Below are 26,152 nucleotides of genomic sequence, written 5' to 3'. Positions count from 1 at the left end.
AACAAGAGAGAGAAAGTGAGAAGAAGAGAGAGAAAGAGGAGGAGAGAGAGAGAAAGAGAGAGGGGGGAGAGAGAGAAAGAGAGGGAGAAAGAGAGGGAAAGGGGGGAGAGATAGCAAGAGAGGGAGAGAGAAAGAGAGAGGGAAAGGGGGAGAGAGGGGGGAGAGAAAGAGGAGATAAAGGAAGAGGAGAGAGAGAAAGGAAGAGAAAGAAAGAAAGAGGGATAGAAAGAGAGAGAGTGAGAGATGCTCAGTGAGCCTTTCTTTGAAGTTGCCTTTCTTTCTTTCTTTCTTTTTCTTTCTTTCTTTCTTGCTCTTTTTCTTTCTCTCTTTTACGTTTCCTTCCTCTATTTCTTTTCTTTCTCCTTCCTACCTTCTTCCCTCCCTCCCTCCAGTCCTTCCTCTCTTACTCTCCCCTTTCATAAGTTTCCTTGCTTCCTTCCTCTGTTCCTGTCCCTTCCCTCTTTCCTTCTTTCTTCCTTCCTTCCTTCCTTTCCTCCCTCCATTTCTTGCTTTCCTTTTCCTTCCTCCCTTCTTTCCTCCCTCATTCCCTTCTTTCACTCCTTCCTCTCTTACTCTCCCCTTTCACACCTTTCTTTGCTTCTTTGCACCCTTCTTCTGTTCCTGTACCTTCCCTTTTTCCTTCCTTCCTTCCCACCCTCCGTCCATTCATTCACCCATTCCTCTCTTGATCGCCCCTTTTACGGCGCCGCTGACAGCTAGCTCCCCCCCCCCCACCGGGCCATGGAAAACTGGTCTAGCTGAAAGCCGGTCCCTGGTGCAAAAAAGGTTGGGGACCTCTGCTCTATACTATGAAAATATTGAATATGCTGGGTTTTTTCCTTGCTGTGTTATGCAACTGTGCTTGTTTTGCTGAGGACCAAACTAAAGATGTATTTTAAATCTAACCAATTCTTTTATCCTCTTCATTTGTTTGCTTATAGAAATTGGGGAGATCCATCTTTAGAACCACAGCCCTGATGTGGCCCTCAATGAAATTGAGTTTCACACCCCTGATTTAGGATATAAACAATGTTATTTGGCAGGACCCAGGAGAAGAGCCTTCTCTGTGGCGGCCCCGACCCTCTGGAACCACCTCCCCCCAGATATCAGAGTTGCCCCCACCCTCCTTGCCTTTTGCAAGCTCCTTAAAACCCACCTCTGTCGTCAGGCATGGGGGAATTGAACTTTTCCCCTTCCCCCCAGGCTTATAGAATTTATACATGGTATGCTTGTTTGTATGATTGGTCTCTTAAATTGGGGTTTTTAAGATTGTTTTTAATATTAGATTTGTTACATTGTCTTCTTTATTGTTGTTAGCCACCCCGAGTCTTCGGAGAGGGGTGGCATACAAATCTAATAAATAGATAGATAGATAGATAGATAGATAGATAGATAGATAGATAGATAGATAAAATATATTGAGATATTTCAGTGAGAATTAATAAAGTTTTAATATTAGCTTTATTAATTTACATTTTTTCCCTGTGGTCTGGATTTTTGTAGTCTAATTCCTGTTGTTATTATAGTAATAGCATTTAGACTTATATACTGCTTCACAGTGGCTTACAGCCCTCTCTAAGTGGTTTACAGAGGGTAAGCATATTGCCCCCAACAATCTAGGTCCTCCTTTTACCAACCTTGGAAGGATTTTATTTATTTATTTTATTGTATTTATATGCTGCTCATTCTGAAATGGGCTCAGAGCGGCTGACAGTGGTACCTCTACCTACAAATGCCTCTACTTACGAACTTTTCTAGATAAGAACTGGGTGTTCAAGATTTTTTTGCCTCTTCTCAAGAACCATTTCCCACTTACAAACCTGAGCCTCTGAAACTGTAACTGGAAAAGGCAGGGAGAAGCCTCTTTGGGGCCTCTCTAGGAATCTCCTGGGAGGAAACAGTGCTGGAAAAGGTGAGGAGAAGCCTCTGTGGGGCCTCTCTAGGAATAGACTTGCAATTTAGACTGGTTTTGAAACATGTTGTTAAGTACAGCGTTCCCTCGCTTTCCGCGGGGGATGCGTTCCGAGACCGCCCGCGAAAGTCGAATTTCCGCGAAGTAGAGATGCGGAAGTAAATGCACTATTTTTTGGCTATGAACAGTATCACAAGCCTTCCCTTAACACTTTAAACCCCTAAATGGCAATTTTCCATTCCCTTAGCAACCATTCAGATTATTACTCACCATGTTTATTTATTAAAGTTTATTTAAAAAAATATTTATTAAAGGCAGACAAAGTTTGGCGATGACATATGACGTCATCGGGTGGGAAAAACCGTGGTATAGGGAAAAAACCCGCAAAGTATTTTTTAATTAATATTTTTGAAAAACCGTGGTATAGACTTTCCGCGAAGTTCGAACCCACGAAAATCGAGGGAACACTGTAGTAATAAATACACATTTTCAATTACCATCAAGAATTCAACAGTTTGAAATCTACTGCAGGGTGATGATGAGTGGTGAAAATTGGGGTGGCCATTACTGATAAGACCTAATTATATAATGTTTTTTATGGTCAGATTTAGAATGATAAAGCTTGAACAGCCATTACTGAAGATATTGAACTTGCTGTGTGTTCCAATAAGCATCATAGATTGAAGTTTGTTTTAATTTCACAGAGCCAGATCTGATAATTTTGTTCTTATCACTTTAATGATTTATTGCAGTTGTTCAGCTGACTTATGCTTAGCTCCTTGGGTGATATCTTAGGCTAACTTATAACTAACACTCTTATTTATAGATATGAAGTCTTGGATGAACTTTTCCATCATCAGGAAGGACGAATGTTTCTTCATCTGATTGTAAACTCTTCCTTGCAAGGAACAAAATTCAACATCTAAAACATGATAAAGACATGATAAAGACAAAGATAGTAATAGCATAGACTTACATACCACTTCATAGTGCTTTTACAGCCCTCTCTAAGCGGTTTACAGAATCAGCCTATTGCCCCCAACAATCTGGGTCCTCATTTTACCCACCTCAGAAGGATGGAAAGCTGAGTGGACCTTGAGCTGGTGGTGAAATGTGAACTCCTGAACTTCAGCTAGCAGTTAGCTGGAGTGCTATACCCTAACCACTGTGCCACCCCGGCTCAATGTGTCAGAATCCTCCAATGTGCATTGGAAAGGAGTTTTCAATTCAAATCTGACCAATTTAATTTTAAGTAACAAAAGTTAGCAGCAGTATAAGGAGAATAAGGAGCCGCCCCGAGTCTACAGAGAGGGACGGAATACAAATCAAATCAAATCAAATCAAATCAATCAATCAATCAATCAAAAATAAAATAAAATAAAATAAAATAAAATAAAATAAAATAAAATAAAATAAAATAAAATAAAATAAAATAAAATAAAATAAAATAAAATAAAATAAAATAAAATAAAATAAAATAAAATAAAATAAAATAAAATAAAATAAAATAAAATAAAATAAAATAAAATAAAATAAAATAAAATAAAATAAAATAAAATAAAATATTAAAATATCACAGTTTCCCTGTGAGAACAGATAGTACAGAAGAGAATTCGTATTTGAAACACAGGGTTGTACACTAGACAATGTCGTTTGGCGGGACCTAGGGGAAGAGCCTTCTCAGTGGGGGGGGAGGACGACCCTCTGGAATCAGCTCCCCCAAGAGATTCGCACTGCCCCCACCCTCCTCGCCTTTTGTAAAAGTTTAAAGACCAATCTGTGCTGCCAGGCTTGGGGCCATTAGACCTTAGCCCCCTGGCCAACAAGGGTAGTATGTCTTGCTGTGTGAATTTGAAGAAATGATTTTAAATCTTAGAATTTTTAAAGTTTTAAAGTGACATTAATTGGAGTTTTTAGAGATGTACATTGTATATTGTTTGATATGTTGTGAGCCACCCCGAGTCCTTGGAGAGCGGCAACATACAAATCCAATCCAATCCAATCCATCGATCAATCGATCAATCCATCCATCCATCCATCAAACAATCAATCAAACAATCCATCCATCCATGCATCAATCAATCAATCAATCAATCAATCAATCAAGCAAGCAAGCAAGCAAGCAAGCAAGCAAGCAAACAAGCAAACAAACAAGCAAACAAACAAGCAAACAAACAAGCAAACAATCAGTAAATCATGTAGTCCTTGGTGCTCTCTGATCTTGGTTGTTTTGTTCCAGTCATTTCATTCCCAAACTAGGCAACATCATGATGTCACCTAGTTTATAATGGAATCTCCACAAGGAAATAACCAAGCTCAGAAAGCACCAACGACCCCACAGATACACATCTGGGGCATTTAAATTTAGGGTAGATGTGGACACCATAGCCATCAATGCAGAGGCAGGTTCTAACTTACCTCACCTCTGGTTGGCTTCCTTTCATGCCGCATGGCTGCATGTGCATTGAATGCCGCATGGTTGTGCTGCACATGTGTAGTGCCAAAAATTCACAAAAAATTGCCCCTCAAAACAGAAAAGCAAAAAACTGCACATGCACAGTGCTGGGGGCTTCTGCACATGGGCAGAAGAAAAAATCAGCAAAAAATCCCCCCCCCCCCCAATCCAAAAAATAGATGGTGGCGACCATGGCCTGGAACCAACAAACTGGCTTCATGATGTCACTAACATGGGTGAACCATGTGAACCATGAGGGATCTACCTCTGCATCAATCAATCTACCTCTGCATTCAAACTTAATACGAACCGCTCCAAACTTGACTGTAAAAAATATGATTTCAACAATCGAGTTATCGAAGCGTGGAACTCATTACCAGACTCAATTGTGTCAACCCCTAACTCCCAACACTTCTCCCTTAGACTCTCCACGATTGACCTCTCCAGGTTCCTAAGAGGCCAGTAAGGGGCGTACATAAGTGCACTGGTGTGCCTTTCATCCCCTGTCCAATTGTCTTTCCTTTCTCTCACTTATCATATATATTTTCTTTCTTTTATATATCCTCTCCTCTAAGTTCACTTTTACGCTTATATATATTACTACATGTCTATTTTTCTTCCTATGTATTTGTGTATTGGACAAATGAATAAATAAATAAATAAATAAATAAAATAATGTTCAGTTTGCACTCTATAGCCCCCTAGATCAGTGGCAAAATGGCTAGGGTTTTGGGGGGGTTGGTGATGGTGGTGGTTTACTCAGCCTCCATCCTTCTGAAGTGGGTAAAATGAGAATCCAGATTGTTGGGGGCAATATGCTGATTATGTAAATAACTTAGAGAGGGCTGTAAAAGCACTATGAAGCGGTATATAAGTCTAAATGCTATTGCTATTAAAAACGTGAGAGGCATTTCAAAACATTAAAATTATATGAAAAGTCCTCAAGAAAAATAAGGTCATGCTCCATCTTGTGACCTCTATACTATTCTCATAGCATCCTTTGTTTAAATGACAAAATTTGGGCTGTTGATTTTGAAAAAGTTGTCTAGGACTGGTAGCTATCGAGAATCACATATAGGCACATATGTTTTGCTTAGCATAAACATGTGCATAAACATTACATTCTAGTAATGTTAAAACTTGCAGCCATTCACAGAAATTAAATGTAGGGATGCCCAGGTATCTCTTTAGGGATGATCATTGTTTATTGGTCGTTGTTATCTTCTATCATTCTGAATAAGTAGCTTAATTGAAATTCAGAATGAACAACAATGTAAAATGGTTGCTGTTCCCACCACACCTCACCTCTCAATTGAGTTCTGTGTTAGAAGGGGTGTTCTAATATGAACAGTGCTCTGTGTTTTCCAGGATTGCAATAGTTTGAACTTGGCTTCTCTGAAAACATTCAATGTGACTTCAGACTCCATTCCAGATTCCGTTGTCCCCCTGGGAATTTTTAATGAAATTCTGCCTAATCAGTGTATTGCCTTGGTTCGCAGATGTTTGAGTCAAGCTGTTGGGTGCAGAACATTAATCTTTCTTGCTATCTGTAGTATGAAATCAGAACCTCATTCAATCTAGATAATAGTCACTGGTGATGAACAATCTTCATTGTCTGCTTTATGAACTGATAAAGTGCAGATGTGGGAGAACAAACTAACCCAAAGCAAACCCATTTTGCTCTTCGGATGGATGAACTCTGAAGCACCAGATGTGAAGTGAGGCTTGCGAAATGTTTGCTGAAACTCATCGTTCTTTATTTTCAATTTTGACAAAGCAATTGTTCTTTCCCCATCTGACCGTTAAGGATGAATTGATAATGGGAATAGATTGGGAAACATCTTTTGTATTACACCATTCTCTCCTAAACCTCATAAAGCCATTATGGGCAGTCAGTAGCTCATATCTCATCTACTGTATATCTAGTTACCTTAACAAAGAAATTGAATTGGCAAGATTCAGATTTCAGCGGTAGAAAAATGAAAAAAAAAAAAAGCTGTTACCAAAGACAAAGTGTTATAGATAATTGCGAGAGACAGAAAGTTAATTTTCAATAATACATCTAGAAATGTGTATCTGTGTGATGTGTATATAGATTGGTGATAGATACAGCAATGCCAAGTGATAGTAAGATCAGAAAGGATTATGAGTAATTGGAGAAATATACCAGGACATGGAGAACCTAGAGAGGGTGTGGAAAATAAAGTCCAATTAAGTGTTGTACCACATGATTCTTGACAAATGTATCTTTTTCTTTTATGGACGCTGAGAGCATATGCACCAAGACAAATTCCTTGTGTGTCCAATCACACTTGGCCAATAAAATTCTATTCTATTCTATTCGATGTGGTCCCAATGGTATAGACTGAGATAAAAAATAATAGAAAAACTGTTGGAAGAGAGCTTGCAGATCTTTTAACCCAACCCCCTGTTAGGGAGTGTGCAGAGTTATCTCTGAGTGGTCAAAGATACATATACACAGGAAGTGATCACCTTGGCATCCTTAGCAACCTGCCGGTGACGTCAAAGCTTCGAACGCCGAACACGACCCCAAACTTTGCCCGAAGTTTGAAAAAAATTCGGGTTCATGTTCGGCATACCGAACACCGCAAAATTCTGTACAGACCCATCACTAGAAATTTCTCCTTCTACTTAGCTTCTCTCCTAGATTAGTTTCAATCCATTAGTTCTTGTCTTCCTTCTGGTGCTTTGGAAAAGAGGTTGACCACCTCCCTCAAATATTGGATCACTGCTATCCAAGAGACTAGACTAGACATACCCAATTTCTGCAACCATTCTTTATGTTTTAGCCTCCAGCCCCCTAATAATAATCTCTATCCCCTCAATGTGTGTGTGTGTGTGTGTGTGTATACTCACATGCACACATACGTATTCTGTGAGCCACCCTGTCTTCGGAGAAGGACAGCATAATAATAATAATAATAATAATAATAATAATAATAATAATAATAATAATAATAACAACAACAACAACAACAACAAAACAACAACAACAACAACAATAATAATAATACAGGTATGCACATGCACACACACACAAACATACGCAGACTGTGTTGTTGTTTCTTGAATCTATTGAAACCATTCTCTCACAAAGACATTTTTGAATTTCATCCTTAGAAGTAAAGATCTCTGACAGTCTGAAACTTTTCTTTACAGGGAGTAGCAACCTTTATCGATTATCTGCTCTGACATTTTCATTCTAACTACAGTATATTTAAAGTTTAACCCCCTCTCTCCCCAGTTTCTATAAGTACCTACTTCTTTCTGATATCCCAGATTTGGGAAACTGTTTTTTGATAAGAATTTTGTTAAACTTTCTAGGCATAGGTAATAGGCACATTATAGGCATATTCAAGAAACTGTTGGCTTATGTATTATAGCTTATCCATGAAATTGAATTATGCCTATTGAAATATACAATTTAGATGTATGGTGTGTTTTTTTTCCCAGGGAGAAATTTAAATGTAGGCCGGGCTTCTAGGTAGAAGGAGGCAATTCTTACCTACTTGGCTTCTGGTTGTTCTGTGGCATGAAGAAAGTCAGCATCCACCCACCCTCTAGAGCAGATCTGGGCAAGGGGCGGCCCGTGAGCCATATCCGGCCCGCCTGCTGCCTGTGACTGGCCCGCCTGCTATCTGTGACCGGTTTCCTGGAGGAGGAAGCCATGGAGTGTGTGTGTGGGGGGGGAGGAACAAGCGCTTCGAATGAACAGGACAAAAAAGCACCCGCCAACCATAGTTCCCTCTAAGCTGAGCAGTGAGCAATCGCTCACTTAAAAATCATAATCAACTCAGAGTTTTCCAAACCTGCCCAGAAGCCGAGAGGGAAAGAGTGAGAGGGAAGGAGAGAGAGAGGAAGGGAGAGAAACAGATAGAAAAAAGAGAGGAAGGAAAAGAGAAAGAAAAAGAATGGGAGTAAGGAAGAGAGAAAGAAAATCAAAATCTAGTTTGAAACTAGCTCAACTATTTAAGTGGCATTTTGATATTGATAGAGTTGCCCTATTATGAGCTCACTGTTATAGACACACAGTACAGTATTTTATTTTGAAATTCTCTGAGGCAAAACAGGGTGGGTTTTTTACTTGTTTGTTTGTTTGTTCGTTTGTTTGTTTGTTTATTTATTTAATATTTCTGTGCCGAAGGGACTGCCGCTCAGACACTATACTTTTCCGCCCACCCCCCAAAAAAATTAGAGGGAACACTGCCGCCAACAAGGCTCCCTTAGAGCCCCACCATCGTAGGACAAATTGGGGTTGCCCTTTTTAGTCTCATTTGGCCGCAGGAAAGCAACAATCCCTCCTTCCTCATGGCTGTCTCCTCTTTGCGGTGTCCGACAAAAAGCAGCGGGATGGGGGGGGGCAGTTGCTGAGGTGGGAACAGGCTGGGCAGCTGAGACCAGGGGGGGGGGCAACAGCCCAGAGGATAGGATTTATTTATTAGATTTGTATGCCGCCCCTCTCTGTAGACTCGGGGCGGATGTAAAGGCAGAGGTCTGCTGGGGGAGGTGAGGGCTGACACAGAGGGGAGGAAGGTGGGCAGACGGCTTCATGCCATATTGGGTGTTATTGTGCCATAAATGAGTGTTATTGTGATAATGCAGGGGCAGGACCAGCCGGGAATGGGGGTATAGACTGCTGGGGAGGGGCAGCGTGAGTGAGGAAGGGAAGGGAGGAGGGGGAGGAGAGCGGAGGGGCAAATGAATAAATAAGGATCAAGAGGGTAGAACTGAGTTAATTCTAAAACCTCGAAACCATCCCAATTTCTCATGCGGCCCCATGGCAAAATTAATTGCCTATCCCTGCTCTAGAGCAATGATGGCGAACCTATGACACGGGTGCCAGAGGTGGCACCCAGAGCCAAATCTGCCAGCATGTGAACCATTACACTAGCTCAATTCCAATGTGCATGTGCGCACGTGTTGTGGTTAACTCTGGCCCAGCTCCTGCCCCAAGGACTGTGGATGTGGGGGAGACATCCACATGCCGCAGGCCTGTTTTGCTCCCGGTGGAATCTGCTGATGAAGGCTCCTCTGACCAAGAAGACATGAGTGACAGGGAGAAGAGTGTGGCAGACAGCTCAGAAGGAGATCAATTATCTAGCTCCTCCTTGAATTCAGAACAAGAGTTAATGATACAGTCACGCATGTGGAGAGCGATGCATAGGCAGCAACAACTGAGAGATTATTATCAAAGAAAATGAAGCCACCTGTGGTTGGGTGGGGCTCTGGTAATTAGTGTGGCTGCTATAAATAGCAGCGTGTGGGTTTGGCCATTGTTGAGGATTATCTGGTCATTGTGTTTCGTGCCTGTCTTGCTGACTTCGACCTTTGTGTGTTGATTTCCCCCCGCTTTGAAACTAAAGCAGAACAAAGTGTGTTTGGGAAACAGGCTGTTTCTGACCTCCATAGGCCTCGGGGGGGGGGGGGGGGGACAGGGGAGGCAATTTTCACCCTCCCCAGGCATTGAATTATGGGTGTGGGCACTTGTGCAGGTGCAATATTGTGTGTGCATGTGCTTTCGGCACTAAAAAAAAGGTTTACCATCACTGCTCTAGAGAATGAAATATTTGGAGGAATATTAAAAAAGGTAGGGTAGAATATTTCCCCTACAGAAGAAGTGGGAAAAATATTAAGGGAAGTAGAAACCAGCACCAGTCTACCTGCTCCAAGCAGAAAGGCCATCTTTTAGAAATGCAGATTTGGTAATCCTTTCAGAAAGACTGGGTCAGACGGAAACTCCAGATAAGTAATTAGGCAAGACAAGATTAGCTCAGGCAAGCACCTAGGATTTGCATTCTCCCTTTTACCTATAGAGCCAGCCCTGACCCTTACATGACCCCACAGAAATCAAAAAGGTATAAAAACCCACCCTACTCTCAACTCCATTTTGCCAGCTGTCCCAGAACTGCCTGCTGTGCGTGTTGGTTCGATTCACCAATAAATAAAATCTTTTTTTCCAATCAGCCTCCATTTTATTCCCAGTTTACAACTGGACCTGGATTTTTCTTCCAGCAGGTAGAGGAGATAACAGATTAACATTTAAAACTAGAAGTATTTACAAATTAAACCAAGTAGAGGAATTTAATATTCTATTCCCCAGAGGCCGGTTTTAATAGTTGTAAGTCTGTCCAGTACACTGAACCTGAATTTGCACAATTTCTGAATTTGCACAATTAACGTATTTTGGGTGTGTAAGATGCACCTTTTTCCTCCCTAAAATAGGCTGATAATTAGGGTGTTTCTTATACTCTGATTGTAGCTTCCCCCCTCCCTAACTAGCTGCTAATGATTTTCCCAGCACTTACCTTGCAGGCTCTTTCATTGTTTCTCTCTGCAAAGAATGTTTTCCAAACCCTAAGTCATTGCAGGTTTTTTTTATTACTCTAACTTGCTCTGAGTAAGTTTCTTTCCAGCCCTAACCAGGTGCTAATGATGTTCCCAGCTCTTACGGGCTTGCAAGTTCTTTCATTGTTAATCTCTGCCAAGAATGTTTAAGCCCTTAACCAGGGGATAAAATAATGTGCTGAAGCTGACCAGACTAAGGATGCTAGCCAGATGAATACCTGGTAAGCATATTCTTTTCCCTATTTTCCTCTCCCAAAACTGAGGTGTGTCTTATATTCCGGTGCATCTTATACTCCGGAAAATACGGTACATTGAGTTGCAGACTAACTGAAAGGATTGATCTTGCACAATACAGTAAGAAAAAAAAGTGTAAGCATACTTCACAATATTCATATTGAAACTGAAATGTTGGAATTCTGGAAGGAGTATTTTAGAGGCGATAGGATTGTATGATAGTATGATGTTGAGGAATGGATGGAAAACCAATGCTATAAATGTTAGTGATCAAGTGAAAAAATTGAAAGAGGAAGATATAAAACCCAAGTGTGTGATTTTGCCTTCTTTGTTATATGGAAGTAGGGCTTGAATGTACTGTAGATTAAATGGAACACTTAAGATGTGTGTACAATCAAAGAAGAAAGGATGAGGTCAAGAATGCAACCGTTGCTTGAATGTCTATGGATCGAATATAAAAATGAATGAGAGAAAGGAATGGATATAGTTTGGTCATAAAGGTGGAATCAATTTAGAATGAATCGCAAAATAAATATGTCAAGAAAGAATGAATGTTCTTAAGAAGAATGCTTGAAGTTGAGTGGATCCTCAGAAAGATATAAGAAACATTTAAAGAACAAGGCAAACAAAGAAGCTTGGCAAGAATAGAAAGATATAGAGGAGAATAGCGAACGACATGTTGGATAACTTGACTTAGCAGTTTTCTCTTTCTTATTTCATGCCTTTAATTTCTTTAGCTTTTAATTCTTTGTTCCTTTTGTACACTCTTTACGGTATTGCTCACCCCCAGAGAGAGAAAATACATCTGCATGCATAGGTGGATAAAAATTGGGAGCATTGCTTAGTAGTTTAGTAGTAGCCTATATATAACAGACATGTTATATATAGGCTACTACTCCGAGACCACCTCCAGCCGCACGAATCCCAGCGACCGATTAGGTCCCACAGAGTGGGCCTTCTCCGGGTCCCGTCAACTAAACAATGTCGGTTGGTGGGCCCCAGGGGAAGAGCCTTCTCTGTGATGGCCCCGACTCTCTGGAACCAACTCCCCCCAGAGATTAGAACTGCCCCTACTCTCCCTGCCTTCCGTAAACTCCTTAAAACCCACCTTTGCCGTCAGACATGGGGGAACTAAAACACCTCCCCCGGGCATGTACAATTATGCATGGTATGTTTGTGTGTGTGTGTGTGTGTTAGTATATTGGGGTTCTTTTTAAACTTTTTAAATATTTAAATTTATTTGGATTTGTTACGATTTGTTGTGTCTTGTTGTGAGCCGCCCCAAGTCTGCGGAGAGGGGCGGCATACAAATATAAATAAATAAATAAATAAATAAATAAATAAACAAACAAACAAACAAACAAACAAACAAACAAACAAACAAACAAACAAACAAACAAACAAACAAACAAAATATATATGTGGTAGTTTTCCTGTGCCCTTTCAGTCCAAGAGACTACTGTATATTACGGGGGTCCGCAAACCCTGGGCAATGGTCCACTGCTTGCAGGAGTGGAGGGTCGGCACATACTTGCATGGGCCAGTTCCTATCTCCCCTCTGTTGGGCCACCAAACCATATGTCACCCTGCTAATCTTTCAACATTCATAATCCAGTTCCTTGATAAAGCATATTCCAGTTCTTTGCTCTTCATTTCTCCTTTTAAGTTAATATGGGAAGCCCTTGACTTACTACAGTTTTATGTAGTGGCCATTCGAAGTTATAACAGCACTGAAAAAAAAGCGACTTATGATCGTTTTTCACACTTACAATTGTTGCAGCATCTCCATGGTCACATTATCAAAATTCAGACATTTGCAGACTATTTATGACAGTTGCTCTGTCCTGGGGTTCATGTGATTCCCTTTTTGCAATCTTCTAATGAGCAAATTCAGCAGGGAAGCCAGATTCACTTAACAACCATGTTACTAATTTAATAACTGCAGTGATTCATTTAACAAATTGTGGCAAGAATAGTTATAACATGGGACAACATTCAGTTAACAGATGTATTGCTTTGCAACAGAATTGTGGGGCTCAATTATGGTTGTAAACCAAGGACCACCTGTATACTATGCTGTATTTCCATTTCTCCTTTCCTGCATCAGTAGCTACAATCCAGACCCTGTCTAGGCACAGGTAAGCTTATCTGGCCATGGAAATGGATGTAGAAAACAAAACAAAAAGTTATTTAAGTTCTTTACCTCAAATGGTTGGTGTCGATGTGTCAGGTTGCAACTGTTACCTACAATATTCATTGTGAAACAACTTTAAGGAGATTCACTAGTGGTGTTTTTTTAAAAAAATATTTTAACTTTTAATTCCAGGTTACAGAACTTAATCATGTGAAGAATATATTGCGGTTGCCAAAAGGTACAAGGAAACATGCTGTAGGGATATATTTTAATGATGACACATCCAGGACTTTTGCTTGTGAATCAGGTAGGTCTAATGACGTAGTCCAGTCCTTCTCGCTTCTGGGCTCCGGGTATGTTTTTCCTATCGCAGTAAATGAGGTTGAATGTGTTGTGTTTGTTTTAAAAGTATTCACAGAAATTCGGTGATTGGTTAAGACGCGGCTATTTAGAAAATAGCCGCGAAGGTTAAATCGTTGTCAGTTAAAGAAAGCCCGCCGTTTTTAAGAGTATAAATAGGGCAACGGAGTAGCCGTTGCCCTCAATTCGGAAATTACTGTTCCAGTGCTTGTATCCTGTCTTGTTATGAATAAAAACCTGTTCTGATCAAACCACCGGAGTCCTGACTTTTCAGTGGCGACGAGGAGGTCGAACTCCCGCGAACGCAGCCATGAACTCAGCCATGGCTCCACCACCGCCTATGTTCAACTCCGAAACAGAAGCTTGGACCTCGTACATGTCCAAATTCAGACTTTTTCTCAAAGCGAGCAATCTACATGACGCCGAAGATGAAAGAAAGAAAGCCATATTCCTGACTTATTGCGGCACAGAAGTCTACAGCTTAGCCTCTACACTCGTTGACCCAGACACTCTGGAAACCGTCGCATGGTCAACTCTCCAAGCAAAACTCGCCGCACATTACCAGCCGACAACTCCTGTCCGTGTATACCGCCACCAATTCGCTCAAATGCGGCAAGCGGACGGAGAATCTACCAACGACTTCATTACTCGGCTCCGCGCCCTCCTTCCGAAATGCAAATACAAGGATCCTGAAGAACAACTGGTTGACCGCCTCATTTTCGGGTTAACCAACATCACGCTACAGAAAAAATACCTAGTAGATGAGGATGCCTCCCTCCAGGACATTCTTAAGGCGGAAAAAGCCTCCGAGGTTTCTGAAACTTCTGTTGCCGAGATTAAACGCTCAACCTCAACCATTCATCACATCCCTGATGAATCAAATTGGCACACCGGCCCTTCCGATGAGAAACACCTAGAATCCACCACTCCAGACGACACCTGCCTCCAAATCCGCAGATCTTCCGACCACGACGCCAAAGAGACACCCCGTTCTGACAGATGCGCCGGCTGCAACGGGAATCACCCACATTTTCGCTGCCATTTCAAAGATGCCTATTGTCGCCGTTGCCAGCGCCGCGGCCACATCGCAGAAGTCTGCCGCGCCGCCAATCCAACTCCGGCAAATCCGCAAAACCAAAGGCCGTATTTCTCACCGAGGAATCGACGACCGCCGTTCGCACGCAACACTTCCCGCCCAGCTGACAGCTCACACTCTCCTAACCAACGAGGTAATTGCCCTTCTTCTGTAAACTTCAATTTCCCCACTTCGGAAAACAAGCTATTTGTTTCTCTTTTCCTAAACGGCCTTCCCTGCGAAATGGAATTGGACACGGGCTCCAGACATTCCATAATGCCTTGGAAAAAACTTAAATTATATTTACCTCGTGTAAAAGAGACTGATTTAGAACCGTGGGAACCGGGTTTGAGTGATTTTCAGGGACATAGGATTCCAGTCTTAGGATGTTTAAATGTGCCAATTGTCTTTAAAAAATTTCAAGGGTTTTTACCTCTTATAGTGGTTGACGGTCCTAAACACACATTATTGGGACTTAGATGGTTACAACCCCTAGGCATTGAAATTTCAGGGGTTAACAATGTATGTGACTCTTTTGACTCAAATGATTTATTGAAAGAATTTCCCGAAGTCTTTTCTAGCACCCTGGGTAAATATACAGGCAGCCCCATTTCCTTTAATTTGGACCCAAACATTTCTCCCATCCGTTTAAAGCCCCGCAGAATTCCCATTCCACTTTTGCCTAAAGTGGATGAACAATTGGACAAATTAATAGCTCAGGGCATTTTGATTCCCACTGATCACGCTAAATGGGAAACTCCTATCGTAACCCCTATTAAACCGGATGGATCTATTAGAATTTGCACAGATTATAAAGCCACAATTAATAAAGCTTTACAGCACAATGCCTACCCAATACCAGTCGTGCAACAACTCTTGCACACTTTAGGAAATGGGTCCATCTTTGCGAAGTTGGACCTTGCCCAGGCATATCAGCAACTTCCCGTTGATCAGAACACCTCTGAGGCCCAGACGATTGTAATGCACAGAGGTGCCTTTAAATGCACCAGGCTCCAGTTTGGAGTCTCTACCGCCCCTGGCATTTTTCAAGGTCTCATGGAACGAATTTTAAACAATATTCCAGGGGTCGTCCCATATTTCGACGACGTATTAATATCGGCCACATCTAAACCAGAATTGTAGGACAGAATCAGGCGCGTTTTAACTAAATTTAAAGAGACAGGGCTCCATTTAAAAGCAGACAAATGTTCCTGGGCAGTTCCCAATGTAGAATTCTTAGGCTTTTCCATAGAGAGCTTTGGAATTCACCCCACGAATGACAAAGTGGACGCTATAAAAAATGCTCCCACCCCCTTAAATAAGACAGATTTACAAGCGTTCCTAGGACTCCTTAACTTTTATTCTGTCTTTCTTAAACAGAAAGTGACGGTGGCAGAACCGCTCCATAATCTTCTAAAGAAAGAATCTGCCTGGATGTGGGGACCAAAAGAACAAGCCGCTTTTACCGCAGTAAAAAATTTGCTTTCATCTAACAGTGTCTTAGTACAATATAATATCGCTATGCCTTTAACCTTAACTTGCGATGCTTCACCGTTCGGCATAGGAGCTGTCCTTAGCCATAATTTTCCCGATGGCACAGAAGCCCCAATTGCCTATTACTCTAAAACTCTCTCTTCAGCTGAAAGAAATTACTCACAACTTGACAAAGAGGCGTTGGCCATTGTAGCCGGAGTTAAACGGAGTCATTATTACCTTTGTGGTCGTTCTTTTACTTTAATTACAGACCACAAACCGCTCTTAGGCATTTTGGCGGGAAACAAACAAACTCCCGCCTTTCTTTCCCCTCGCATGACTAGATGGGCTATTTTCCTAGCCGCTTACAATTATACTTTAATCCACAGGGGGGGGGAAGGATATAGGAAATGCCGATGCATTAAGCAGGTGCCCCCAAAAAGAATTGGTCAGTGATCCCGCTCCTGCCTCAAGTATTTTATTAATTGAAACAAGTAAACAAGATTTATTAACAGCAGCAGAAATAGCCAAACAGACACAAGTAGACCCAATTTTAAAATATATTAAACAATGGATATTAAAAGGATGGCCAAATGAACAGCAACCAGATCAATTTCAATCTTTTAAGAACAGACAGCTTGAATTAAATGTGTTAAAAGATTGTATATTATGGGGAGATAGAGTTGTTATTCCAAAAGCCTTACAGAAGCAAGCATTGCAATTATTGCATATAGGTCACCCAGGAATAGTCAAAATGAAAACTATTGCCAGAAGTCATTTATGGTGGCCTGGTTTGGACAGGGACATAGAATCATGGATTGGTGGTTGTGTGCCCTGCCAAAGAACAAGACCCAATCCACCAAAAGCCACACCATCAGAGTGGCCAACACCAAGAGGGCCCTGGTCCAGAATACATATTGACTTTGCAGGACCAATCAGGGGCCAATCCTTTCTACTAGTTGTAGATGCATACTCCAAATGGCTGGAAATTGAACTCATGGCATCTACCACTACTAGTGCAACCATAAAGGCATTAAGGAAAATGTTTGCCACACATGGTATTCCAGACATTGTGGTCTCTGACAACGGGCCCCAGTTAACAGCCCGTCAAATGGAACTATTTTTTGCAGACCAGGGCATAAAACATGTGCTCACTCCACCTCATTTTCCCCAAGCGAATAGGCAAGCAGAACGAATGGTTAGATCCACAAAGGAAGCATTAAACAAAGCACCACTAGGAGATTGGCAGCAACAAATCGATGAATTTCTAACCATTCAGCACATAACACCATCAGCATCCATGAACAAAAGCCCGGCAGAACTTTTAATGGGCAGGAATCTCCGCTCCAAATTAGACAGAATTCACCCAAATTACCAAAGTGACCAAAAAGAAGTTAAATTACAAAATGAGAGACAGTTTAGCATTGGGGATTTAATTTACGCTAAAGACTATGATTCGAATGATAAATGGAAAGAAGGAACAGTATTAGAAAAAACTGGGTTAAAGACTTATGTCATAATATTAACAGATGGGCGTAGTTGGCATCGACATATCGACCAACTACGCAAAAGAGTTAAAGCTAACACAGACATTTTGCCTACTATAGAAAAACCAATAGAGGACTTACCAGAACCACTTCAAGACTCCAGCGATGGCTGCATGTTGCCCCTGGCGGCCGGCGGAGATCAAAATGCATCATCGCAACCAGGCCCGTCAGAGACTAGCCTTAGCGGAGCAACAGAGCCGGCCGTCCAGGCAAGCAGCTCCCAGCAAAGTGAACTGCGCAGGTCCCAGAGATCTGTAAAGCCACCAATCCGCTTACAGGACTATGTGACGTGGATTAACACGTAATCATAGTTTCGTCTAAAGAGGGAGGGGTGTTGTGTTTGTTTTAAAAGTATTCACAGAAATTCGGTGATTGGTTAAGACGCGGCTATTTAGAAAATAGCCGCGAAGGTTAAATCATTGTCAGTTAAAGAAAGCCCGTCGTTTTTAAGAGTATAAATAGGGCAACGGAGTAGCCGTTGCCCTCAATTCGGAAATTACTGTTCCAGTGCTTGTATCCTGTCTTGTTATGAATAAAAACCTGTTCTGATCAAACCACCGGAGTCCTGACTTTTCAGAATGTGTATAATTTTAGAAGAGCTGTGCATAGTAGATAACCAGGTGTGGGCTACTGCTGCCTGGTTTGGGGGTGGGGGTGGAACGCAGTGGGGTAGCAAAAATGGAGCTCCCCCCCAGAGCACCCAATTTGCACTGAAAGATGTTAAAACAAAATGCATAAGCCACACCCACAGTTTGGTAGTAAAACTTTTGGTAGCCCATCACGGGGTGCATCCCCCTGTGGAGGCGCAGAGTGATGTTAGGGGGGCTCATGTAACCAGCGAAGGACTGCAGTCTTCAACACTACTGGTGCGCCCTCTGAGGCCATTGCTGGTGTGCACATGTTTGATGGGCGTGCATGCGCCCATTGACATGAGATTTGGCTTTTGCACATGCACAGGAAGCGGAATCTTGTGTGAGGATGCACTTGTGAATGAGATTTCAGAATTTTTCAGCAATATTTTTGCTTCTGTGCATGCACAGAAGCAAAAAAATAGCCACAAATCACTGAAATCTTGCTTGTGTGAGCATCTTCACACAAGATTTCACTTGCTGCACATGCACAGATGCAAAATCTCCCTCAGGAGCACATAGGTGCATATTGGGGGTGTTCAGCTGCATGCGCATCCTGAAAATTGCTACCGGAACATAGCACCTTAACATTCCAGTAGCAGGCCATTACTGCATTTGGCCCAGTCATGGGCTCCAGCCGGAACATTCCACTGTGGAAAGTGAAGCGTGTAGGCTTGTTCCGGTTCAAGTTGCTGGTGCATGCGTGTGCATGAGCAGCCGGAGCGATTCCAGTAAAAAATTGCCAGGTTTTTTGCTGGCGTGTATGCGCGGAAGCAAAGAAACTGGCAATTTTTACTGCTGGAAAGATGTCCACGTGCGAGATATTGGCTGCTGCACATGCGCAGCAGCCGGAATCTCGCTGCGGCGCCTAGACAGGCAGTTGCCAAAAGTGGCCTGCCTGTTCTGGCTGCTGCCAAGCTCCCATCACATGATGTTCTCTCATGCCACAGGAGAGAGATGCCTACGGTGTCCCTGCAGGCAAGATAAGGACTGAGTGGGCCGCTCGCAGCATGGCATGGTGGTTGGAGTGGGTGGTGGTGGTGGGAAAGCCGGCGTGAGAGGCGCGTGGTGTGGTCAGGGATGGGTGAACGGCGGCAAGCAGGTGGTGGAGGGGAAGCCACTTCATACCGCGAATGGTGGCAAGTCAGCGGAGGGGGGGAAGCCGCCACGTAATGCGAACGGCGGTGAGCAGGCAGTGGGGGAAGCCACTGCATAGTGGCAAGCAGGTGGGGGGCAAGCCACCGCATAGCGTGAATGGTGGCGAGTGGGTGGTGGTGGGGCAAACGGCATTGGACAGCAGCAAGCGAGCATTTACCTTTGCCCATTTCAGCATGAGCAGAAGTGAAAAAACATGGAAATCTTGTTCGCTCACGCTTCTGCCTTGGTGCGGGGTCGCACTCCCGACCTCTTCCAGTAGGGCCGGGATTGGTTGCCCGCACCTAATGTGATCCGAGGAAACACGCTTGATCTCTCTCAGTTGATTCCCCGATGGGGAGTATTTTCCCAGTTGCACACTGCTCTGAGCCAGGAAGAGAAGGTGGCCAGGCGGGGTAGAGTGGCTGCGTGGGTTCTTGTTGTTCTCAGGGGGCACTGCAGTAGCCACGAACAGTGTGGAGAACCTGTTGCTAGACAAGGAGAAGCATCCTCTGCAGCTTTGCAAAAGATTTGAACAGCACCCTAAAGCTTCCTTCCACACCATTTGCTATGAGTGCCCAGCAAAGCTGGCACTTATGGGCCAGTCTGGCAACCCCAAAACATCAGCCTGATTAAGTTGGCCTGGCTCTGTGTCAAAAGAGGGTCCTAACCATGGTGGCAGTGGCTATCTAACTGAAAACAGGCTCCACTAGGCTCAATGTGACTTACTCCCAGGTAAGTGGGTAGAGGAGCCTTCCCCTGCCAATAGTTTGCTTGCAGCTTATAATAATTAAAATGATAAATATTAATATTAAAATTCCATTGGGCCCCAGATTAGAGAGTTGTTTTCTTCTTTCTGAAGGTGGGGGCATAATAGAAAACAATTGAGAAGCAGTGACATTGACTAATGTGTGTGTGCATAATTGTGGTAGTTGTAAATATTACAAATGTTTCATAACAACCTGCAAATTTTTGGTCATTTGTATGCAGAACTTGAAGCAGACGAATGGTGCAAAGTCCTTCAAATCGAGTGCCTGGGGACTCAGATTAATGATATTAGCCTGGGAGAACCTGACCTGTTGGCTTCTGGTGTGGAGAGGGAACAGAATGGTAAGTAAATACATGTTGTATGTAACCACAAGTAGACACATTCAGGGTGTCTTCAAAACGGCTTGATAAAATCCGGAAATGCTCCTTTGTTAATTTCTTTAATTTGGTCATTTTTAAAAAATCTGCAAGTGACATCTCTGTTTAGATTCTGTCCTCCTCTTTCTTGCCCCATTCTTTCCTTTTGCCAGTTAAACTATGTGTCGCTCAGCAGAGGAACATTCAGCATTGCTGGGCCCTGTACTCTTCAATATTTTCATCAATGACCTGGACGTGGGAGTAGAAGGGGAACTAATCAAATTCGCAGATGACACCAAGTTGGCAGGTGTAGCCAACACCCGAGAGGACAGGCTCAAAATACAAAAAGATCTAGACAGATTAACACTATGGGCCTACACTAACAACATGATGTTCAACGTCGACAACAGCAAAGTCCTTTACCTTGGTAAAAAAAACAAACTAGACACACATACAGCCTGGGAGAAACCCCACTTAGCAGTAGCGACTGCAAAAGAGATCTTGGAGTCTTGGTGGATAATCAACTAAACATGAGCCAGCAATGTGCAGCAGCGGCCAAAAAAGCCAACACCACCCTAAGCTGCATCAACAGAGGGATACACTCCAAGACCAGGGAAGTATTAATACCAGTCTACTATGCCCTGGTCAGACCACATCTGTAGTACTGCATCCAGTTCTGGTCACCACACTTCAAAAGAGACATTGAAACTCTGGAGAAGGTGCAGAAAAGAGCAACCAAAATAATTAGGGGACTTGAAACCAAGACTTATGAAGAGAGATTGCAAGCACTGGGCATGGATAGCCTTGAGAAAAGGAGGGCCAGAGGGGACATGATAGCTGTATACAGGTATATGAGGGGCTGCCACAGAGAGGAGGGGGTCACTCTATTCTGCAAAGCACCAGAGGGCTGAACGAGGAACAATGGCTGGAAGCTGACCAAGGAGAGATTCAACCTAGAAGTAAGGAAGAACTTCCTGATGGTCAGAGCGATCAACCAGTGGAACAACCTGCCTGCGGAGGTTGTGAATTTCCCAACTCTGGACACTTTCAAGAGGAGATTGGACTGCCATTTGGCTGGGGTGCTCTAGGATTCCTGCTCAGGCAGGGGATTGAACTTGATGACCTGCATGGTCCCTTTCAACTCTAACAATCAATCAATCAATCAATCAATCAATCAATCAATCAATCAATCAATCAATAATGTTTCAGTCCTATGCTTCTAAGCAAAGGAGAAATTATGTGAAATGAGAATAAATCTCACCTGTTGTTTAGGAATGCAAGGAATGCTGTGATAGGACGCCATTTGTCTGAAATGGTATAGATAGGGTTTCTTGCTTGAGCAGGAGGTTGGACTCGAAGACCTCTAATGTCCCTTCCAATGCTGTTATTCTGCTAGGTGAACATCAATTTTAACAGTATGCATTTTTAAAAATCTCTATCTGAACAGTGGCTTATCCTAGTAGGATCTAAGGGTTTTTTGGATTGCACCTTGTGTTCATGTCCAACAATTGCTCTTCTATATCACTAACTGCAGAACTGCAGAATAAAACAATTACTGCCAACCTGCCTTCCATTGAGGACCTGTATACTGCATGAGTCAAAAAGAGGGCTGTGAAAAAAGTTACTTTTTCCTTGCATGCTAGAAATAAAATGTTTCAACTCCTACCCTCAAAATGACACTATAGAGCACTGCACACCAAGACAATTAGACACAAGAACAGTTGTTTTTCCTGAACACCATCACTCTGCTAAACAAATAATTCCCTCACCACTGTCTAACTATTCACTAAGGCTGCATTACTATTACTCTTAGTCTTCTCTTTGTTCCTATCACCCATCTCCACCCACTTATGACTGCATGACTGTTACTTGTTGCTTGTATCCTTACAATTTATATTAGTATTGTTTCCTAATTGTTTATTTGTACCTATGACGATCATTAAGTGTTGTACCTCATGATTCTTGACAAATGTTTCTTTTCTTTTGTGTACAGTGAGAGCATATGCACCAATGACAAATTCCTTGTGCGTCCAATCACACTTGGCCAATAAAGAATTCTATCATCCATCCACCTATCCACCCATCCACCCATCCACCTATCCACCTATCTATCTATTCACCTATCTATCTATTCACCTATCTATCTATTCACCTATCTATCTATCTATCTATCTATCTATCTATCTATCTATCTATCTGTCTGTCTGTCTGTCTATCTATCTATCTATCTATCTATCTATCTATCTATCTATCTATCTATCTATCTATCTATCCATCCATCCATCCATCCATCCATCCATCCACCCACCCACCCACCCATCCATCCATCTATCCATCTATCTTTCTATCATCTATCTATCCTGTTGACTTCCTAACTTCCAAAAACAGAAAGTTTGTTTCTTTGGCTGTAGACATCATGCACAGTTCAGTACCCCAAATTCTCAGAATTTAAGTTTTAACAATTGCATTGGGGCTCTGTGTTTTTAAAGTGATTTTATGTGCATAAACCGTAGAGCAACATAGCATGTCAGGCAAAAGACATGCCTGACTAAATTGAACTTTTATCCTCCGTGAACCAGTCGTCTTTTTCATTGACATGCAAAAATAATGATTTTCTTCTGCCAGTGGAAGTGGTACAATGAAACAAAAGTCCTCCAAGCCGTGCAAGATTGCTCTTTCACTTTGTAGGATGTTAAGAACGAAAAAAAAATGTTGGAATAATTATGGATCAATTTGAAAATGCCACAAAAAATTGTTGCACGATTTGTTATGATTATGCTGGCTTTTAGTTCTTCTTGCAAGGGTTTTTAATTTAAATCTTTTGTTTTTTTTCTCCCCCAGAGAGATTCCATGTGTATTTGATGCCGTCGCCTAATTTAGATGTCCATGGGGAATGTACCTTGCAGATAACATTTGAAAATATCTGTCTTTGGGACATACAGAATCCCAGAATAAAACTCGTATCTTGGCCTTTAAGTGCCCTCCGGAGATATGGGAGGGATTCAACATGGTTTACATTCGAAGCTGGAAGGTGAGCAATTTCTTTTCTTTGTTGTTGAAAGCAGGAAATCCCCTCTGCATTGGAACCCCTTCAAGACACACAACAAGCCACAGACATATACAGCAGCAACAACTGTTCTCTGTCCTATTAATATAACATCTGATATACAGTATTTGATGGCAGAGGAAGTAGAGGTCTATTTGATTTTGGGAGAACAGCCAATATTTTAAATCTCTTGACAAGTGTGAATCTGATTGCAGTCAGTTGCACTGTGAACTATAAAAGCGCGATTCAGACTGGACTGTATCTTTTCTGGTGTTACATTGGGTAACAAGGACTTTTGGGGGTCCTTCTACATTAAAAAAATATAATATTTAGCCCAATGCGGCAGAATCAAACCTATATTTTTCTCTATGCAACATACATACACCAGGTTTGCTTTCTATTCAGGATAATTTTAAAGGAAGAATAAAATCATATTTCCCACCTATATACATATATATTCACACATATATATTCATACACGAGTACAATTTTGGGCCTGGGTGGTAGAGCATTTAAGAATGGATTAATTAGAATATTAATTAGAACACCAACAGAATGATGTTCAACATCGACAAGAGCAAAGTCCTTCACCTAGGTAAAAAAAAACCTGGACACACATACAACCTGGGAGAAACCCCTCTCAGCAGTAGCGACGGCGAAAGAGATCTCGGAGTCTTTGTGGATAATCGACTAAACATGAGCCAACGATGGGCAGCAGCAGCCAAAAAAGCCAATACAATCCCAAGCTGCATCAACAGGGGAATACACTCCAAGACTACGCCCTGGTCAGACCACACCTGGAGTACTGTGTTCAGTTCTGGTCACCACACTTCAAAAAAGACATTGAAACTCTGGAGAAGGTACAGAAAAGAGCAACCAAAATGATCAGGGGTCTAGAAACCAAGACTTACGAAGAGAGACTGCAGGAACTGGGCATGGATAGCCTAGAGAAAAGCAGGGCCAGAGCGAACATGATAGCAGTCTACAGGTATACGAGGGGTTGTCACAGAGAGGAGGGGATCACTTTATTCTCCAGGGCACCGGAGGGCCGGACAAGGAACAACGGCTGGAAGCTGACCAAGGAGAGATTCAACCTGGAAATAAGGAAGAACTTCCTGATGGTCAGAACGATCAACCAGTGGAACAACCTACCAGCGGACGTTGTGAACTCCAATACTCTGGACATTTTTAAGAGGAAATTGGACTGCCATTTGGCTGGGATGCTATAGGGTTCCTGCTTAGGCAGGGGGTTGGACTTGATGACCTGCATGGTCCCTTCCAACTCTAACAATAAATAATAAATAAATAAACAAACAAACAAACAAACAAATAAATAAATCCAGTACTCGAAGAACAATCTTTTCTGCTTTAGAGATGAGCAAAAAAGGATTTTTTTTCCTTGTAGTGAAAGTTCTCTTAAAATGTACAGATTTAACCTGGCTGAAATAATTAGCCAAAATGGCAGCATAACTAAATTGTTTTAGACATACAGACATACAAACAATGTATTTTTTCTGAACAGAGTATCATTCGTCAATTTTTTTATAGCTTATAACCAGTGAAGGGCTACCAAAATTTTTACTACCACACTGGGTGTGGCTTATGCAGGATGCCCTACATTTTCTTTCAATATCTTTCAGTGTTTAGAACATCCACACAATTTTTATACATAATTTTTATTTGTTTCCCATTTCTGCCATTATATTTGTTCTCTGTTTTTAAAATTCTATTTTTCTCCCTACTTCTTTTCTTACATTTAAACAATATCACCACTTGCGCTTACCCCAAAGCTTTCTTTTTCCCTTATCTACTTAATACCCTTGAAAAAACAGTCCTTTCCATCTTAATTCCTTATTTCTCATTTACTATAATACAATACATTTCAATACCTTTTCCATTTAGCTATACCCACCCACCCACCCACACCTATAGTGGTACCTCTACCTAAGAATGCCTCTACTTATGAACTTTTGTAGATAAGAACCAGGTGTTCAAGATTTTTTTGCCTCTTCTCAAGAACCATTTTCCACTTACAAACCCAAGCCTCCGAAAATGTAACCAGAAAAGGCAGGGAGAAGCCTCCGTGGAGCCTCTCTAGGAATCTCCTGGGAGGAAACAGGGCCTCCACCCTCCCTGTGGTTTCCCCAACCATTATTTGCTTTTACATTGATTCCTATGAGTAAAATTGCTTCTTCTTACAAACTTTTCTACTTAAGAACTTGGTCACGTAACAAATTAAGTTCATAAGTAGAGGTACCACTGTATATATAACATTTCCCCCTATTTCTATTTCATTCATTATATCATCTTCTTGTTCCAGTATTACAATAATATATGTTAATCATAATACAATTCATTTTATCGTGCCACCCATTCTTTCCTTTAATTATATCATTAACATTTTTTTTAAATTTCCCAATATTTTCTTATTTACCTTTCCTTCGTCAACTATCCAACATCATCTAATAAACAATCAATCACCTATTCCATTCACCAATATTAATCTATATATATTTAGCTTCTGTCTATAGATATTACTTTCACCAGTTAACTTTATTGCAGTCATTAATATTTACTATTCAAACAATTTTAATTATATACTATATTTCTTTTCCTTTTTGTATTTCATTCATCATATCATAATCAAATACAACTACACATA

General features: G+C 41.7%; 1 protein-coding gene across 1 annotated transcript in view; it reads left to right on the top strand.

Moving 5' to 3' along the window:
- DOK5 (docking protein 5) overlaps positions 1-26,152 on the top strand; it is a 91,085-nt gene that overhangs the window by 42,007 nt on the left and 22,926 nt on the right. The window contains exons 3-5 of the mRNA XM_070748798.1: positions 13,294-13,408; positions 20,310-20,429; positions 23,286-23,475. Coding sequence (XP_070604899.1) covers positions 13,294-13,408; positions 20,310-20,429; positions 23,286-23,475 — 425 coding nt within the window. The remainder of the gene's footprint in view (positions 1-13,293; positions 13,409-20,309; positions 20,430-23,285; positions 23,476-26,152) is intronic.

The sequence above is a fragment of the Erythrolamprus reginae genome, chromosome 3 (assembly GCF_031021105.1).
Source record: "Erythrolamprus reginae isolate rEryReg1 chromosome 3, rEryReg1.hap1, whole genome shotgun sequence".
Classification (NCBI taxonomy): Eukaryota; Metazoa; Chordata; class Lepidosauria; order Squamata; family Dipsadidae; genus Erythrolamprus; species Erythrolamprus reginae.
This window is presented reverse-complemented; position numbering and strand designations above follow the sequence as displayed.